Source organism: Schistocerca cancellata, chromosome 1, assembly GCF_023864275.1.
Source record: "Schistocerca cancellata isolate TAMUIC-IGC-003103 chromosome 1, iqSchCanc2.1, whole genome shotgun sequence".
Classification (NCBI taxonomy): Eukaryota; Metazoa; Arthropoda; class Insecta; order Orthoptera; family Acrididae; genus Schistocerca; species Schistocerca cancellata.
The window spans coordinates 819,715,800-819,735,591 of NC_064626.1; the positions used below are offsets into that span (position 1 = coordinate 819,715,800).

At 39.7% G+C, this 19,792-nt stretch overlaps 1 protein-coding gene across 1 annotated transcript in view; it reads right to left on the bottom strand.

The window, feature by feature from the left end:
- Positions 1-19,792, bottom strand: part of LOC126188311 (ubiquitin carboxyl-terminal hydrolase 8) — a 234,883-nt gene that overhangs the window by 126,867 nt on the left and 88,224 nt on the right. Inside the window, exons 5-6 of the mRNA XM_049929908.1 lie at positions 13,853-14,015; positions 2,110-2,257 (exon numbers count right to left, since the gene is read on the bottom strand). Coding sequence (XP_049785865.1) covers positions 2,110-2,257; positions 13,853-14,015 — 311 coding nt within the window. The remainder of the gene's footprint in view (positions 1-2,109; positions 2,258-13,852; positions 14,016-19,792) is intronic.

The following is a 19,792-nucleotide window of genomic DNA, read 5'->3' on the forward strand; positions in this document are numbered from 1 at the left end:
GAACGATCCATTTGGCTCGGGTAGTGATGAAGCCACTGAAATCAAGTGCGTTATGTTCCATTGCATGTTGTGCCACAGGATGGTCTACCATGCTCTTGGTCACAGTTTGGCACTAGCTGTTCATCCTGGGTGACATCTGGTTGGTAGTCATACAAATGCCACTGTCAAACTGTGGGCAAGAGCAAAGTAGATCACCCTGGGGCACAACAGGCTGCTGAACATAACATACTTGATATCAATGGCAGCTTCACTACCCAAGCCATCTGGATCCTTCCCTCCAACACCAACTTTTCTCAACTGCACAGATTGGTGTTATCCTTACAACACATTCTCTGCTCCCATAATTATCCCAGCTTGAACCTACAGTAACATAACGCCCCCACACTGTCCACCCAACAGTTTCCATCCCCTCTGCCCTATTATCTCCTCCCCATTCTCATTTCCTACTCTGTTGATTTGCAGCCCTCTGCCAATGCATCTGTCCATCTTTGCCCATTCCTCCCCTTTTTTGCTCCTTTTTTCCCCCACCTCCCTGACCCACAACCTCCTGATGCTGTGCCTGTTGGCTGTCTAGTCCCTGCACATTCCACCAGACAGTGTTCGTCTCTTTTCCCACCAATACACTACTAACCCTTCCCCTCCCCTCTCCGGCCCCTCCAGACTGCTCCTTGCATCCCACGTGATAGCTGCATTGCAACCCAAGATGCTACAGTTGGAGGTCATGTGTGCGTGAGGCATGTTTTCTTGTGTGTGTGAATGGTGATGAAGGGTGTGGCCAAAAGCTTTATGTACGTGTCTTAATTGTGCCTGTCTGCAACTTGATGTGTCTCCTTTGTGGTAAGTAGCAATCTGCCTTTTCCTAAATTGTTGAAAGTTCAAACTGATTGTATGGAGACAGTTGCATATTGTTTGGGTCAATACAGACCTCCCAGAAATTTGCAAAAAGGCAGTATGCATTTCTGTAGAATTCTTCTTACAGTACCTAATTTGTAGGCTGCAGTGAACAGCTAGAATTGTTGAACAATGAGGCAAATGTTAAATGGTGTGTGTTACAGAGTAGTAGTTGAATGTTTGAATAATGTTACTGCAGTGCACCCTAATATGGCAGGCAAGTTCCCATGTTGGCAACTCTTCTTATTGTGAAGTGGCAGCGTGCATGTGGTCTAAACTTGAAATGACCTTTCAAGTCCCGTCGACAAACTGAACAGTGTACGCAAGCCGGGACAGTGTTCACTGCCGAAATGCACTGCATTACACAGGTGGATGCACATAGTGATTTCCTGTCATCATGTCATTTCTGCACTAACGAAATGAATAAAAGCTGGCACTGTAGCTGTGATGGAAGGACAGAAGACTGAAATTAATATTTTGGCCTTCACTATAACATTTTCTGTATCAAAGGCAGTATGATCTAAAAGTGACTGAATACATGATTTCGGTCTGGTAGGTGACTTTACAAGGAATCAAAATATCCCAGCTTTTTTAAATCTTCTTAAAAATTCAACAAATGCTGCTCACATAACTGCCCTTTTGGTTATTTTAACTTCAGTCAGCTTTTGTATTATGAGTATGGTTTTAGCTTCCTACAAGTTAGATTCTTTTGCTTTTGTAGCAACTTTTAATCATGGTGGATCCTCTCCATGCTTCATTATCTGCACAAAACATATTCTTTCTGTGTGCCTCACAATAGTCTTAACTTCAGCTAGCAGTTCTTATATGCTTGCTGCTAGAGGTTCTAAGATATTAGTATTGCAAGTGGAATGCTTAACTGTTCAAAATACTTTTTATTCAATAATTCCGTACAATATCACTTGAAGCATCACTGTTCTTTCCAAGTGGACTAAATTCATGTCCCTTTCAGTTCACTGCTAGCAAACTGAAATCACCTACTGAAATCAGCTATTGTTACAGTATTATGGGGGAAGTTGTTGAATCTTTCTCAGAAGCATTTGTCCTTGTCAGTACATTAAGCTGAAATTATTTTTAAAAAAACTTTGTAAAAGCATCTAGCAGGTTCACAATTTTAACAAACTGCCACTAAAAATATACGAGACACATTTGCAGATTTTTAAAATATTATGCTTTCAAACTAGAGATAAGTTACCTTACCTAATAGTTCAAACAAATCATTGGAATTAGCAGACACTGGTGCAACAACATGGCTGTTTGTTGTATACATAGGATATCTGTCCAACCAGTCACTGTATCCTCCTTCCAGTATGACGGGGTCATGTTTGTACTTTGTATCTGGATCCCACTACATAAAAAAAATTAAACAAGAACTCAGCATATACTTATTTTTCATTCACATGAACAAATAGTATTTATGGATAAAAATAAGTATAAATAAGTCATGCTGAAGCTTCTATACCCCAAAGCTAACTACTTCAAGGAGTTGTGGTAACATTTCAATAGTAGCCTTCCATCAGATGCAATAAGCTCAACTCCACATGTACAAGTATGAGTCATTGAAGAGAAACCTCTTTCTTGCCCACAGGGCAATTCTCGTATCATATATTCTTTCTCCCCCTCCTCTTGTTTAAATGATGACATCCAGATATCGAACAGACTCCTCACAATATTTAGATTTTTACTTTGCAGTAAGTTTTTAACTGTACTGTGATACACACAGTCACAATTCAAGACACAAAAATAATTTCCATGTAGACTTATCCTTGTCCAGGGTTCAGAATGGAATTATGTACTCTGGTGGTAAGCTGTCCAACAAGCTCCCATCTAACATAAAGCAAGAAATGGGAATCCCTATCAGTTCAAAAGAAAATTGAAAAAATATCTCATTAAATACTCTTTCTACAAATTATCTGAGTATCCTGAGTCAAGGATTTATAATTTCTGTTATTTTCATACCAAGTAACAGTGTCTGTTATAAAGCTGTATGAGATGTAATAATGTAATGTAAATAGGATTCAGTATTTATAGATGCAAAAATATTTTCCCCACAAAATACCATAGTAATCTAGTAGATATTAAGCTACTAATAGCAGTTAAATTGAAGCCATAAGAAAAACTGAGGAGGGAGCAGGTTTTTTCATAGTAGTACCTTTCTTACCAATTTACTCAATTAAATTTAGATGGCAGAAAAGTTGCTGTGACCGAGCTTCAGTTCTCTAGCAGAGTAGTGCAGTGTGGTGTCAAGTTGTCATATGTCCATGAATGTATATGTACAAAAATCATTATGGCATAGCTGTCAATTGGCTTTCTGTGTCAGCTGCCAGGGGTGCTGGCATCAAAGGTGGATTATTCCAAGCTGTCAGCGTGTTTTTATGATTTTTATATGTGTTCTTGTATTGTTATTTTTCTTATCAACAAGAAAGAGTCTTAGTACAGATACATTTTATCTACACTAACATTGTGTGTCCTCAAGCCATGAGCTTGTTATTTCCTTGTAAAGAGTTTAGCTTCCTCAGTGAACACAGTAAAGAGAAGGTTCGCATACACACTTATGTCATTTCACACACCTACAGGCTAGATAATGAATCAGTTGACGATGAATCTAGCAGTACAATCACAGTGGTGATGCCAATTTGATCTAGCCTGTGACACAGGAGGTGTGACCACACTAGATCTGATATGGAAGATTCATTGGAAGCGAGAATTCTGTCAGTTTCACAATTAGCAGTGCATTTGCCTCAATTCTGGCCACACAACCCAGTGCTATGGTTCACGCAGCTGGAAGACAGTTTGCTCTATGCGGGTATTGTGGCAGACTCCACTAAATCCGCAAAGGTCATGTGTCAGCTGAAGCATCATTACACTGCTAAAGTGGAAAACATGATCATCGCACCACCCGGAGCCCATGCGTGTGAAAAGTTAAAATCAGAATTGATACGCCAGAGTTCCATGTCACAAGAAGAATGCCTCCAGCAAGTGTAAACGCAAGAGGATATATGAGACTGAAAACCTTCACAACTTTTATGGCAATTGCGAAGCACACTGGATCCACGCCAGACAACCTTTTGTGAATGTTATGGAGCAGCCGCTTGGCACCACGGTTGAAAGCCACAATAGCATCACATACACAGATGCCTTTGAATGCAGTGGCCAACTAGGCCAACAGGACAGTGCCCACTACAGTTCCTGCACCAACTGGTGTATCAGTCACTATGTATAACAATGTGCCAACAATGTCAAATAATCCAGTACCGTTGACTATGTTTTCCACCCTGTATGGTTCACCACCTGTGACATATCAAGGCCTATGATATCTGGTAGCTGAGGTAGAGGCCCTCACTAAGCAGATCAATGAGTTGCTATCCCAGTGCAACAGCAGCAGCAATAGAGACCGATACAGCAGGGTGTCTGGAAGTTTTTCTTCCATTACCTTGTCGACATCCAGACAAGAACAGCTCTCAGTCTGCTGGTATGACAGACGATTTAGGGACCAGGCACACAAGCTCTTATCACCACGCACGTACCCAAATGCTGGTGGCTGCTGCCTCTGACTGCCAAGTGCCATTTCAGCTCTTTTTATCAATGATGGGAAGTTGGGCAACAAATATCTAGTGGATACTGGCTCAATTTTATATTTTTTTCCTGGAGACTCCTATGTTGTCATAGACCAGAAACCTTATTCCGTCTCTCCTCAGCGAACGGCCCAGTGACTTCGGGCTTCCATTGCTGCGCAGTGATGCACTCACCCAAAGTTGTGCATGCGAATGTTGGGGAGTACGCATGTCTACTACAATGGTTCCCAGCCTTGACATGATCCCCAGGAGCACTGAAAGCGGGATGTCATAATTCTGTACATCATATCAAGACCACAGAGAGCCAGCCAGTTTCTTGCTGACCACAATGTACAGTCCCAGACTGGTTAATGATCAGGCAGAATTTAACATCACGCAGAGAGAGAATTATATGGACATCCAAGAGTCCATGGTTCTCTCCATTGTATCTTGAGCCAAAGAAAGATACTCCATGGCGTTTTTGTGGGCATTACAGTGCCGTAAGTGCTCAGCTGGTTCCAGATCAGTATTCTGTTTCTCTACTGTGGAATTAGACCATGTCTTATGCGCTGTGACAATTTTTAGTGTACTGGAGGGTGCTAAGGTGATACCCGTAGTGGAGAAAAACAATCCAAAAACCACAATCGCCACGCTATTTTGATTGTTCGAGAGTCTGTATACCGTATTTACTCGAATCTAAGCTGCACTCGAATCTAAGCCGCACCTGAAAAATGAGACTCAAAATCAAGGAAAAAAAATTTTCCTGAATCTAAGCCGCACCTGAAATTTGAGACTCGAAATTCAAGGGGAGATAAAAGTTTTAGGCCGCATCTCCAAATCGAAACAAAGTTGGTCCATTGTAATATGAGACACAATTTAGGTCGAATGAATGACAATACAGCTACAGTAGTTTGGTTCGAATCGTAATCTTAGCAGTTAAACTTTACCAGGTAGCCACTGCTATGTGTCAGGCGCTCCGTCCGTATTTATACGGGTACCCTTCCTTTTTCACGTGTTTTGTCTGGTTTGAATTGATTGCTTATTTTTCTTTGATCTGATAAGCACCGTTTTCTTTGTTATAGGTGTTTACGTCACTCTTAAGCTGAAAATGCATTACTGTACTGTGTCATGCATTGTTTGTCGCATTCTGATAGTGCATGTTTACAGCCTGTCACCGCTCACGGCAAAATGTTTATATTCGTATTATTCTTATGGTGAAGAGAATACTGCATGTGATTCACAATTCATATAAGTTCCTATTAGCAACCATCTCTTCTCACAGGTAGGAAAAAATTCAGAACGTTAAGTTGGCCATATTGACAAACATCCCAAACAGTCTTGCCAGTCGGATTTTCGTGGTACATTGAAATGCTGCTACATTCGAAGATGAACAATACGGAATTTATATTTACTTCGTTGGATAATGTATGAAAATGCAGTGGTTGAAATTAGGGGGCGGAGAAAAAAACTTCGTCTTCCACCTTTTTTTTTTAATTTATTTACTGACGCAGAGGATTTGGTGCAAGTATTTATCTTTGTGCCTACAAAGCATGCCCGTGTAGCGCTACATATATTCGACGGCAGAAGTTAGTTGTGGTGGCACCCACCAACATTTTTCAGAACTTCCGCTTCTTTTTCACTCGATTCTAAGCCACAGGCGGTTTTTTGGATTACAAAACCGGAAAAAAAGTGCGGCTTCAATTCGAGTAAATACGGTACATCATTTGGCTTGTGAAATGCCACACAAACATGGCAGCAGTTTACTACAAGGCTACCCTTCTGTTTCGCATACTTAAGACGACATTCTCATCTTATTGTCAACTGCAGAGCAACATGAGCAACACCTGATACAAGTCCTGGAACAGTTAAACAAATATGGCATGGTACTGAACACAGCCAAGTGTGTTTTTTGGACAACCACAGATCGATTTTTTAAGGGTACCAAATTTCATACTAGGTCTCACTTCCCCCACCTGAAAAGGTAGAAGCCATTTTGCAGATCATGCCCCGTGCACAGTACATGTGTTACAACTTTTTCTCAGCATGCTGAATTTCTATTGCCGACACGTGCCACACTCAGTGGCATAACAAGAACATCTTACAACAGCACTCACCACAGTGAGAACCAAGGACACTTCACCCATCCAGTGGACTTATGCCACGAGTTCAGCCTTTGAAGCAGCGAAGTGTAGCACAGCAGAATGCAGCGCTCCTGACTCATCCAGAATTAGAAGCACCCCTTGCACTGGTGGTCGATGGATGCCAAACAAAACTCAGGGTCGCTCTATAGCAGTTATATGAGGGCACATGTGAATCTTCAGTCTTCTACTTCCATAAGCTGTTGTCATCTCAGCAACAGTCGAGCATTTATGATTGGAACCCCTCACACTTTATGAGGCAATAAAATACTTACGCCCACAACTGGAAGCTAGGAAGTTCATAATTTTTACAGACCACAATTCATTGACATATGCTTTCCAGCAGAACAAATAACTGCTCACCTCACCAGAATGACAAGTTAGTTTCATAACGCTATTAAAACAGGTGTTAGGTGGAAGTCTGGTATTGACAATGCAGTGACCGATTGCCTGTCTCACATCTATGGAATTCTGAACAGCTCAAGCACTATGGATTTCGTCCGATTCACTGAGGCACAGAAATCTAATCAAGAGCTTCAAAACTACCTTCTTTCAATGGACAACGATACATCCTTGTCATGGTTGATCATCTTACATGCTAGCCTGAAACAACCATGGTGGACAACATATCCTCAGAAACATTGGCATCTGCCTTCACATCAAGTTGGATTTCTCACTTTGGTTGTCCACTGCGCATGACGAAAGACCTCGGTCGCCAATCTGGTCAGACCTGTTCTCCCTACTAACAAAGTTCTGCAGCACAGTGCACTGCAGGACCAGCAGTTACTACCTAGCCAGTAATGGTCTGATTGAGCACTGGCATCACTTGCTCTATGCAGCAATCATTAACCAAGATTTCGATTGGATGACAGCATTGGTAAATGATATTACTAGGCTTCCGGATGACACACAAACCTGATTTAGATATGTCAACAGCAGAACTTGTTTAGAGCAAAACCCTGCGCCTAGCTCGAGAGTTTGCAGAAGCGCAACCATTGCAGTTACCTGGTCTCTATCACAGTGACTTCATATGCCAACTAAGGGAGCATGTCACCCAATTACGCCCACACCAAGCTTCAAGGCATGGCATCCCTACTATCCACGTGAATTAGGAGCTACTGAACTGCACTCAAATCGTGCTTCTCACAGGCGCCGTCAGACCTTCATTGGCCCCCACAGGGTGTTGCAACAAAGGAAACATAAGTTCAAGATATTGGTAAATGACAAGCCTACTACAGCCTCAACAGACCGGGTAAAGCCAGTGTACATTTCACATGATAATCAACAATCCAATGGCCCATGACCACACTTGCCAGCATCAATGCCAGCACCAGCATCAACATCAACATCTCACCACCAATCACAGAACCACTGTTGACACACACAAGATCTGGACGATGAGTACACTTCCTGGTGTGCTATCGGGATGGCGCACCACTTCACACAAGGGGGATGAGGTAGCAATAGAGCATCAATTCTCTCGCAGTATAGTGCAGGACAGCATCGAGTTGTGTCTTGTACGCGAATGTGTACATACAAGTATTGTTACAGCACAACTGACAGTTGGCTTTCCGTGTCAGCCGCCAAGAGAACTGGTATCGACAAAGAATTATTCCAAACTGACAGTGTGTTTTTGTGATATTTTCATGTGTTCTTGTGGTTTACTTTTCCTTAGTGACGAGAAATAGTTTTAGTTCAGATATACACCTGATTCGTTACACATCCCTGAAGCTTCACCTTCTTGATAACATTGATGGAACACGATGAATGCATGAATGAATGGTCTTGACTATTCTAAATGATTTCTGTGAATAGTTGTGCTGTCTCAATATATTCTTCTTTTATCTTCAGTTTGACTTTTTATTGTATATGTTTGATAAACCTTACAACATTCAGGTGATACAGCTTCTCATGATATGCAGCTCATAATGTCTTTATAATGAGCCACTTCTTAGGAGAGTGACACTGTTTTTAGACTAGTTTGAATAATATAACAATGAAGCTCTCCACAGCTGAGTGACAAGTCCAGTGCAGAGCAATATTTCAGTTTTAAGTTACCTATTTCCTCACCATTATACTTCCAGCTCCCTCACTCATAAGGCAAGTGCAAATATGCATTTCATTAAATTTTGGGTTCAAACATATCAGTACAGAATGCATCTTTTAAGTTAGAAAACTTCTATTCAAAGATATTTGCATAAGTATAGGCAGTCATCACACAGAAAGAACTACATAATTACAACAACTGGGTTCCAAGCAATTCACAAATAAATAGAATCCAAGCATGATGAACAAAGTTCAGCAACATTCTTTTAAAATCAATTGGCAGGTGTTGTAAACATAAAAATTTGCCATTTTCCTTCTTAATCACCAAAAATTAATGCAACATGAACCACAGACATGGGCTGTATTAATTGGTAACACCCACCCACTATTTTTGGTAGTGCTGTTGTGGCCAGCACATTTAGGGACATATAGTTTCAAGTTAGTCTTGGAAGGATAACTTAGACTGTGTATAATTTTTGTGCCACAAATGTGAATTAGTAAGCATAGATGCTAGACGTTACACTACACAAGTGGATTCCAGTGATGACTACTGAAGTTAATTTTTTGTGTAAAAAATAGCAACATATGTCAGTTTAAAAATACTGTGCAGACCAGCACCGTCTTCACATAGCAGAGATTCTTTGACGAAGACTGTTCGAACCTCTTATTTGACGTATTCAAAGAAGCCAATAACAGCTACACCATTAAATATAATAACCTTCAACCAGACAGACTTTACAGGGTCTTTCTACATTCCATATGGTAGAATGTACAATCTCACTAGTTCTGTGAGTAAGTGAGAGACTAAAACTCCAAATATACAAAAACTCCAGCAAATAATTTCGAAGAGAGATTTAACCTGTGCAAAAATTTCTATTAATAATGTTGTGGTGTATTTGAGTTGGATGCTACTGGACAATTTTATTGCATAAGAAGCTATGTCACACACCTTCAATCAGGAAATGGAACTGTTTGTAGCACTACAAGTATATGTACTGAAAGTGTGAAGAAAAATGAAGCACTGTGGACTGTCAGCAGAGCAACCACAACTGCAGGTTCTACTGACAGTCCATACAAAGAGGTATATCAAAGACATACCTGGGGAGAACAAATATTCCTTGACTGTATGTGATATGGGTCCAGAACAAGTCCTGATGGTACAGGGAACCATTGGGAATACAACATGATTGTATAGCCACTGGGTATTCAACACGATCATACAGCCGTTAATTTGGACAACATCATTACATTTCTGACACATTAAGACTGGTGGCTGGTCTCTATCTTTTACAGGTCTTTGACATTATCTTTAAACATGATAAAGCAAGACCTCAAGTCACTCATGGTGACCTGCCTAACTCACATGGTGTCCTGCCTAACTCAATACAGAGGGTGTTCTATTGCTGCCCTGGCCAGCATGTTATCCAGACTTCTCACCCACCGAAAACATCTGCTCTGCTCTTGTCTCAGCTGGATGCTAGCATACCACCAATCGACAGCAATTAGGATTGATGGGCTTTGGCATAGGAGTTGATGCAGCATGGAATGACATACCTGTATCATTCAAGCAAGCTCAGTTTGACTCTGGGCTCAGACATGTTACAATCATTGTTGCTGCCAGAAGTGGCATCTCTGAGTATTAAATTTCACAACCTGTACACCCCTGAGTTGCCTGCAAATTTTACCACATATTCTTCCTACTATATTGTACAGGTACAGTAAGTAATATTTCATTATTTACTGTCTTTCTTGAGGTTTCAATATTAATTATTAGCATTTTTCTTTATAGCAGGACGTGACTTTTGTTTGTGGAAAAAATTATGTCTGGTTGGGGGTTCCTCCAACGTCATGCACAATGTTCAGTGGTGCAACAATGGACAGTGTTCTAGTTGTTGAGGCAACTCCTAACAAAACACAGATTTTCTCACAGACAGATGCCACATCCTGCAGTTAATTAAATTACATGTGGACAAGTAGTACCCATTAAGTCCTTCATAAATCTAATGGTTTAAACTTGAAAGGCAAAAGGATATAAAACAAACAAAGAGCAAAGTTTCATCTTTCTCAACTAAATAATAAATTTGAGGCAACTGTCACATCACTTCAGTTTGTATGAGGGTAAGTCAATTATTATCTGCAATTTAGTTATATTTTTGTTTATTTTGGTAGTACTGTCATTTTACTTTGATGATGCATGCTTTGTTTATTTGTTGTTACATCTTTGCAATTTTCAAGCTGTTAGGTTAGTTGGAGGGTATAAGATGAACATCAACAAAAGCAAAACAAGGATAATGGAATGTAGTTGAATTAAGTCGGGTGATGCTGAGGGAATTAGATTAGGAAATGAGACACTTAAAGTAGTAAAGGAGTTTTGCTATCTGGGGAGCAAAATAAGTGATGATGGTCAAAGTAGAGAGGATATAAAATGTAGACTGGCAATGGCAAGGAAAGCGTTTCTGAAGAGGAAAAATTTGTTAACATAGAGTAAAGATTTAAATGTCAGGAAGTCGTTTCTGAAAGTACTTGTATGGAGTGTAGCCATCTATGGAAGTGAAACGTGGATGATAAATAGTTTAGACAAGAAGAGAATAGAAGCTTTCGAAATGTGGTGCTACAGCAGAATGCCGAAGATTAGATGGGTAGATCACATAACTAATGAGGAGGTATTGAATAGAATTGGGGACAAGAGGAGCTTGTGACACAACTTGACTAGAAGAAGGGATCGGTTGGTAGGACATGTTCTGAGACATCGAGAAATCACCAGTTTAGTATTGGAGGGCAGCGTGGAGGGTAAAAATCATAGAGGGAGACCAAGAGATGAATACACTAAGCAGATTCAGAAGGATGTAGGCTGCAGTATGTACTGGGAGATGAAGAAGCTTGCACAGGATAGAGTAGCATGGAGAGCTGCATCAAACCAGTCTCAGGACTGAAGACCACAACAACAACAGGTTAGTTTAGTAATCACTGCCATGCTGTTAATCATGGCTGCTCCGCTGTCTATTTGCACCAACGAAGAGCAACATTCAGTGATCCGTTTTTTATGGTCGGAAGGCGTATCAGGGGCCGAAATTCATTGCAGACTTTTGGTACAGTACAGGAACAGTGTTCTGCCTCAATGGAATGTCTACATATGGATTGAAAAATTCCGAAATGGTCGCGCAAGTGTTACGCATGATGAAGGAACCAGACAACTGTTTACCACCACAAATGAAGAAACCATTCTGTGTTCATGTGAAATGATTCTCTTAAACAGACGATTAACTATTGATGAAGTGGCACATCGTGTGCAAATTAGTCGTGGTTCTGCCTACAAAATCATCCACAACAGACTTGGATTTCATAAAGTTTGTGCTAGATCGGTCCTAAAACAACTCACACAGTTGCATAAACAAGCGCGCTTGGACATCTGCAAAAAACGTTTGAATCACTATGGTAATGAAGCGGATAACTTCTTAGACAGGATAATTATTAGTGACAAAACATGAATCCATCATTACGAGCCAGAGAGTAAATGGCACAGTATGGAATGGAAACATCCAAATTCGCCATGCAAGAAAAAGTTCAAGACACACCATCCTCAGGGAAACTGATGCTTACGGATTTTTGGGACGCACAAGGTCCAGTACTGGAACATTATTGGGAAAGGGGCACAACAATAAACAGTGTATGTTACAGTGAGATGCTTACTGCCAGGCTAAAGCCTGCAATTCGAAGCAAACACCGAGGATGCTGTCAAAAAGTGTTGTGTTGTTGCACAACAACACCCGTCAACATACTGCTGCCCACACTGCTGAAACGCTTCAGAAATTCAAATTTGAAGTACTGGTTCATCCTCCATACAGTCCTGATCTTGCCCCTTCTGACTATCACTTGTTTGGTCCATTCAAACAGGCATTAAGGGGCTGTCGACTTACCTTGGACGAAGCAGTGAAAGAAGTAGTGCATTTCTGGCTTGCAATTCAACCGGGAACCTTCTTTTATGAGGGCATCAGGAAGCTTGTACAACAATGGACCAAGTGCAAAGAAACACAAGGAGACTATGTTGAAAAATGATGTTATTGTAAGTTTCCTATTTGATTACAATAAAATTTTATAACTACTTTGAGGATGATAATTGACTTACCCTTGTATAAGACAATGTGCATTACGCAAAGCTGTTTCATCTGTGATGACAAAATATGTCACCTTTAAAATCTGCATACCGGTATCTAAGTGAGTAAATCAGTGTGAACTGTATTCAGATGTCAGACTTGACTAACCCTGAACATGTCTAGACAGTTCCCTGCCAAAATATTTTGCAAAGAAATTATGATGAGCCAGTTATACCCTAAAAACTCATGAACATCATTTAATGTCTATAAATTAGCAGTTGATAAAGGGCATAAGAAGAGCAAAGTATAAATGTCCTTGGAATAAAGTAGGTGACAGAAAAACAGGTTTATATAAGTTCATTTTGGCTGGGGGATTTTAACCACCACCTATGTGTGAAGACCATGTCAGAAACAGAGTAAGAGCATGTGGCGATAAGCTACAAAATATGCCATTCCAAAAGCTGGAGGCCTCACTTTCAGGGCATTTAAAGGAGCTGAATGTAAATGATCAGTATTTAAACAAAATATAACTTCAAAGCTTAGATATCTCAACATTGTATGAGCAAACATTTAAATAAACTTCCCCTTAAGATGAAAACCCTAGCAAAACAAGCAGTTTAACCTTTCCATTAGAAACACTATAGTTGTTTACACAGTGATACAGAATTTATAAAGCATATAGTTGTGACATAACATACAGTAACTTCCACACTGTGTTTAAAGCAATGGAACACTGTACCCTTTAACAACACAGATAACTGTAACTTTAATTTTAATTGAATATGGAATGTCATATCTATGACAGAGGTATGTGCATTTTCTGAGCACTATAATATTCCTATGACAAATATTAATACACACACACACACACACACACACACACACACACACACACACACACACACACAAACAAACAAACAAACAAACACAGATATATATGCACAGCTACACTGTTGCACAATGGTCTTAAAATGAATTTCTAAATTCGGCACAAATAAAGCAAAATAAGCACTTTCTTTCCTGCAGACAGTGTGCAAAATTTCTATTACAATTTTGCTGAATCAGGAATTCATGCAAAAAAGTGACACTGCATAAATTAACATTTTCATACCTTTATCAATGTGTCTTTCAGGATCTTCAACTTACTGTCCTCATTGAGAGCTGAATGTTTTGACGTCCAATCCATGAGAATTATTAAGTCAACTTTTCCACGTTTTGACCACAATTCTTTAGACTTTGGGGGTAACAACTTTTCCAGTGTAGCTGCACTTTGCCTAAAATACGTAATATAATTTGTAATGAACATAGTAAATTAGGGTCACGCATTAAATCCTGTTCATTAAAATTCATCTATTAACACTGCTATGGAAAACTGAAGGAAAGTAAATACTTTAGTGCAGGAAGGGATGCAAACTCCACTACACGAAGTGTCTCAAGATATAAAAAGACCACAATATACAAAACTGATGGCTGCTTAAATATTCAACGAAATCAATTAGTTTTTAAATAACTGCCAATCTTATGTAACTAGTTTCATGAACAATGGGCCTTGTCAAGACGGGGTGGCTTTTGTATATCAATGATATAGATAGCTGTACCATAGGCACAACCGCAATGGAGGGGTATCTGTGGAGGGGCCAGACCAACTTATGGTACCTGAAGAGGGCATCAGCCTTTTCAATGGTTGCAGGAGAAACAGTCTTGATGATTGATCTAACCCATTACTGCCAAGCCATCTAAATAAAAAGCTACATTTTCAGGTTTTTTTTTTTTTTTTTGTCAAATTATGTTTTTAACAATGCAAGAACAGTCGAATATGTGAGACAGTAGTGCTAGTACTTGTATTTTAAACATTATTTATCTGAGCCAATTCAACATTTACAATGTTTTCCACAGGACCTAAACATGCATCAGATTGTTCATGTTCCTTTTTTAGTTCAGTGATCAAATTATTGAGGCCTGTAATCTCTTTTCTCACACAGGTATGCTATGATGGTACTGCAAACAGCTCAATGCAAGGGGAGACTACAGCTGTTATTTTCACCAATTTTCTCCAATGTCATAATGCTCTATTGTATGGCTTAGTGATGATGGCAGTCTTTTGGCTACAGTAGGCTGGCTAGGGAATTTAAAAACAGAAATATATAGGCCACTAAATATAGTGGTAATTGGTGAAGGGAAGTGGCAGGATTAAGAGGATTTCTGGTTAGGACAGTGCAGGATTATTAACACAGTATCAAATAGGGATGTGTAGGAGTAGGTCTCATAATGAATAAGAGAATAAAAATGAGGGTAAGCTGAGGGTAAGCTGCTACAGATACCATAGTGAACACATTATTGTACCCAAGAAGTCTTGAAGTCAACACCCTACACAGGAATAATAGATTATATGTCAAATAGCTCAACAGGAGATGACAAGATTGAAAGAATGTATGAAATAAAAGAAATTATTTAGATAGCTACCAGAAAAGGCCAACTCTTAATTAAAATCACGATTCCTGGACAACTGAACTGTTTGATATCGCTTTGTGATGTATACAAAGTAGGAAAACTCTTGGGCACAAGTAAGAAAACTCTTTGGCACATTTTGTAACCATGCTGAGTAGCTGATTTAATTTCGTCTGCATACTTAAGACATAATTATGATGATCTGTAATTAAAATGTGGTGAAATATACTTTTTGAAACTATGCATGGAAAGTGTAAACAAAACTCAAACGTCATATTTATAGAATTTATACACTAAGGCCAATTAGTAATTACTGTACAATTTAATAAAAATACCTGAGACATATGTTAGCAATAAAATCCAATCTGTAACTAAAAAGTTATTAGCTACATTTTGTACATTAAGTATTACTGTAAAAAGGTGTCTTAAACGTTTTGGCAATAACAACAGTTTTATTTTGCATATTTATTATTGTGAAGTAATTTTCATGATTTATAAGTCCAAACACTGTAACTCTTTACAGAATACTATTCAACTTTTAATGGTAAAGTATGAAACAAACACTTGTGCTCAGATTTCCATTATTGTAAAGTACATAAGGTCTGGAACCAATATCTGCAGATAGTCAGTGTTCCATCATCATTTAGGCACGAAACACTGTGATGCGAACAAACACCAATTCTACAGTAATTCTACAGTAATTAATTGTTTAGCCATATCATTTTCTAGAATTGATTAATCAGGACAAGAAGATACTGAAACTACAGTGAATCCAGACTTACTTACAGGTGGAGATACTTGCAGTGAAGACATGCACCCAATCTTCAATATCAAGAATATAAGTTTAGTATTAACATTCATAGACTAACAAAGTGTTTACGTTATAAGATGAAAATTTGACGTCTGAGTTTTATTTACACTTTCCATGCATAGTTTCGAAAAGAGTATATTTCATCACATTTTAATTACAGATCATCATAATTATGTCTTAAGTGGTTCATGGTGTGGGTTCCTGTAGTCATGTCCTAGTTAATGAACCACGGGCAACATATGAATGGCCAAGTAAGTGGTCCCGACAGTCGGGATACCAGTTACTTTGGAATAAGGCTGGGCATCTCAGACATACTCTGAGTCGTGGTCATCTTTGTACCAAATCCACCGGTTAGTCCCTCAACCGTTAGGGGTAAAACCCAATCGGACCCGGGGCAAGTAAGGCTAGCAACCTGCTTCCCTGGTACTTTAAATATGATGCTGGCAACAATCAGAGCAAAATGCCTCGGACCTTTGGAGTGATGGAGTTCCACCTCTAACTGACAAACCAGGGACTCCTAAGATACGACTTGGCAAACAAATGGTAATGAGATGGGGAGCTATTAATATCAATGGGGGCTACTCTGGGAAGAAGGTAGAGCTGGCAGAGGCTGCAAGTAAGATGGGGCTGGACGTTTTAGCTGTTAGTGACATTAGGGTAAGGGGTGAGAAAGAAGAGGAAGTGAGAGAATACAAGGTCTACCTGTCAGGAGTCAAAGCAGGAATAGCACAATGGGACGTAGAGCTTTACATCAGGAAAGAAATGGAACCCAGCATAGTTGCAATAAGGTATGTAAACGAACGACTGATGTGGATAGATTTGACGGTGTCTAGCAAGAAAATTAGGATTGTGTCAGTATATTCGCATTGTGAAGGGACAGATCAAGATAAGATGGATAGTTTTTATGAGGCACTCAGTGATGTAGTTGTTAGAGTAAAGGACAAGGACAGTGTTCTGCTCATGGGTGATTTTAACGCCAGGATTGGAAATCGAACAGAAGGGTATGAAAAGGTTATGGGTAAATTTGGAGAGGATATGGAGGCCAACAGGAATGGGAAACAACTCTTGGATTTCTGTGCCAGTATGGGCTTAGTAATCACAAACTCCTTTTTTAAACATAAGAACATTCCCCGGTATACTTGGGAAGGCAGGGGAACCAGATCTGTCATTGACTATATAATAACAGATCAGGAATTCAGGAAGGCTGTGAGGGACACACGTGTATTCAGGGGATTCTTTGATGACACTGATCATTATTTAATCTGCAGTGAAATTGGGATTGTGCGGCCGAAAGTGCAGGAGGTCAGGTCCATATGTAGAAGGATAAGAGTGGAGAAACTTCAGGATAAGGAAATCAGGCACAAGTACATAACAGCGATCTCAGAAAGGTACCAGTTAGTTGAATGTAGTGAATTACAGTCATTGGAAAAGGAATGGACAAGGTACAGGGACACAGTACTAGAAGTGGCTAAAGAATGTCTTGGAACAGTAGTGTGTAAAAGTAGGATGAAGCAAACAGCTTGGTGGAATGACACAGTCAAGGCAGCCTGTAAAAGGAAAAAGAAGGCGTATCAAAAATGGCTACATACTAGAACTCAGGTAGACAGAGAAAGTTATGTTGAAGAAAGAAACAAAGCCAAACAGATAATTGCAGCATCCAAGAAGAAATCTTGGGAAGACTTTGGAAACAGGTTGGAGACTATGGGTCAAGCTGCTGGAAAACCATTCTGGAGTGTAATTAGCAGTCTTCGAAAGGGAGGTAAGAAGGAAATGACAAGTATTTTGGACAGGTCAGGAAAACTGCTGGTGAATCCTGTGGATGCCTTGGGCAGATGGAGTGAATATTTTGAAGAGTTGCTCAATGTAGGTGAAAATACGATCAGTAATGTTTCAGATTTCGAGGTAGAATGGGACAGGAATGATGATGGAAATAGCATCACATTTGAGGAAGTGGAGAAAATGCTCAATAGATTGCAGTGCAATAAAGCAGCTGGGGTGGATAAAATTAAGTCGGAACTCATCAAATACAGTGGAATGTCAGGTCTTAAATGGCTACACAGGATAATTGAAATGGCCTGGGAGTTGGGACAGGTTCCATCAGACTGGACAAAAGCAGTAATCACACCAATCTTTAAACATGGAAACAGAAAAGATTGTAACAACTACAGAGGTATCTCTTTAATCAGCGTTGTGGGTAAAATCTTCTCAGGTATTGTTGAAAGGAAAGTGCGAGTATTAGTTGAGGACCAATTGGATGAAAATCAGTGTGGGTTTAGGCCTCTTAGAGGTTGTCAGGACCAGATCTTTAGCTTACGGCAAATAATGGAGAAGTGTTACGAGTGGAACATGGAATTGTATCTATGCTTTATAAATCTAGAAAAGGCATATGACCGGGTTCCTAGGAGGAAGTTATTGTCTGTTCTACGAGATTATGGAATAGGAGGCAAACTTTTGCAAGCAATTAAAGGTCTTTACATACATAGTCAGGCAGCAGTTAGAGTTGACGGTAAATTGAGTTCATGGTTCAGAGTAGTTTCAGGGGTAAGACAAGGCTGCAACCTGTCTCCACTGTTGTTCATATTATTTATGGATCATATGTTGAAAACAATAGACTGGCGAGGTGAGATTAAGATATGTGAACACAAAATAAGCAGTCTTGTATATGCGGATGACTTAGTTGTGATGGCAGATTCGATTGAAAGTTTGCAAAGTAATATTTCAGAGCTAGATCAGAAATGTAAGGACTATGGTATGAAGATTAGCATATCCAAAACGAAAGTAATGTCAGTGGGAAAGAAATATAAACGGATTGAGTGCCAAATAGGAGGAACAAAGTTAGAACAGGTGGATGGTTACAAGTACTTAGGATGCATATTCTCACAGGATGGCAACATAGTGAAAGAACTGGAAGCGAGGTGTAGCAAAGCTAACGCAATGAGCGCTCAGCTACGATCTATTCTCTTCTGCAAGAAGGAAGTCAGTACCAAGACTAAGTTATCTGTGCACCGTTTAATCTTTTGACCAACTTTTTTGTATGGGACCGAAAGCTGGGTGGATTCAGGTTACCTTATCAACAAGGTTGAGGTTACGGATATGAAAGTAGCTAGGATGATTGCAGGTACTAGTAGATGGGAACAATGGCAGGAGGGTGTCCACAATGAGGAGATCAAGAAAAACTGGGAATGAACTCTATAGATGTAGCAGTCAGGGCAAACAGGTTTAGATGGTGGGGTCATGTTACACGCATGGGAGAAGCAAGGTTACCCCAGAGACTCATGGGTTCAGCAGTAGAGGGTAGGAGGAGTCGGGGCAGACCACGGAGAAGGTACCTGGATTCGGTTAAGAATGATTTTGAAGTAATAGGTTTAACATCAGAAGAGGCACCAATGTTAGCACTGAATAGGGGACCATGGAGGAATTTTATAAGGGGGCTATGCTCCAGACTGAACGCTGAAAGGCATAATCAGTCTTAAATGATGATGAAAATTTAACTTTTATAAGAGACAGGAATTTGAAAGGAAGAAAAGGGAAGAATATGCACTTGTCGATTATTCAGTCCATTCATTAACTTATAGTGTTTCAACTCCCAATCTTTCTTCATATTATGGACAATAGGACATTATTATAACACTTAGATGAATTTATTCACTCATTTGTGAAGGGGCTATTTTTTGATAGTAGATGCACCTTTTTGTCCCCCCTACTGGCATTCACTGGAAAAAAATCGTGTGCAAGACTTGTTCGCAAACAAACACACAGTTTTCATTCATATATTGTGCTTGTCTTTCTTAA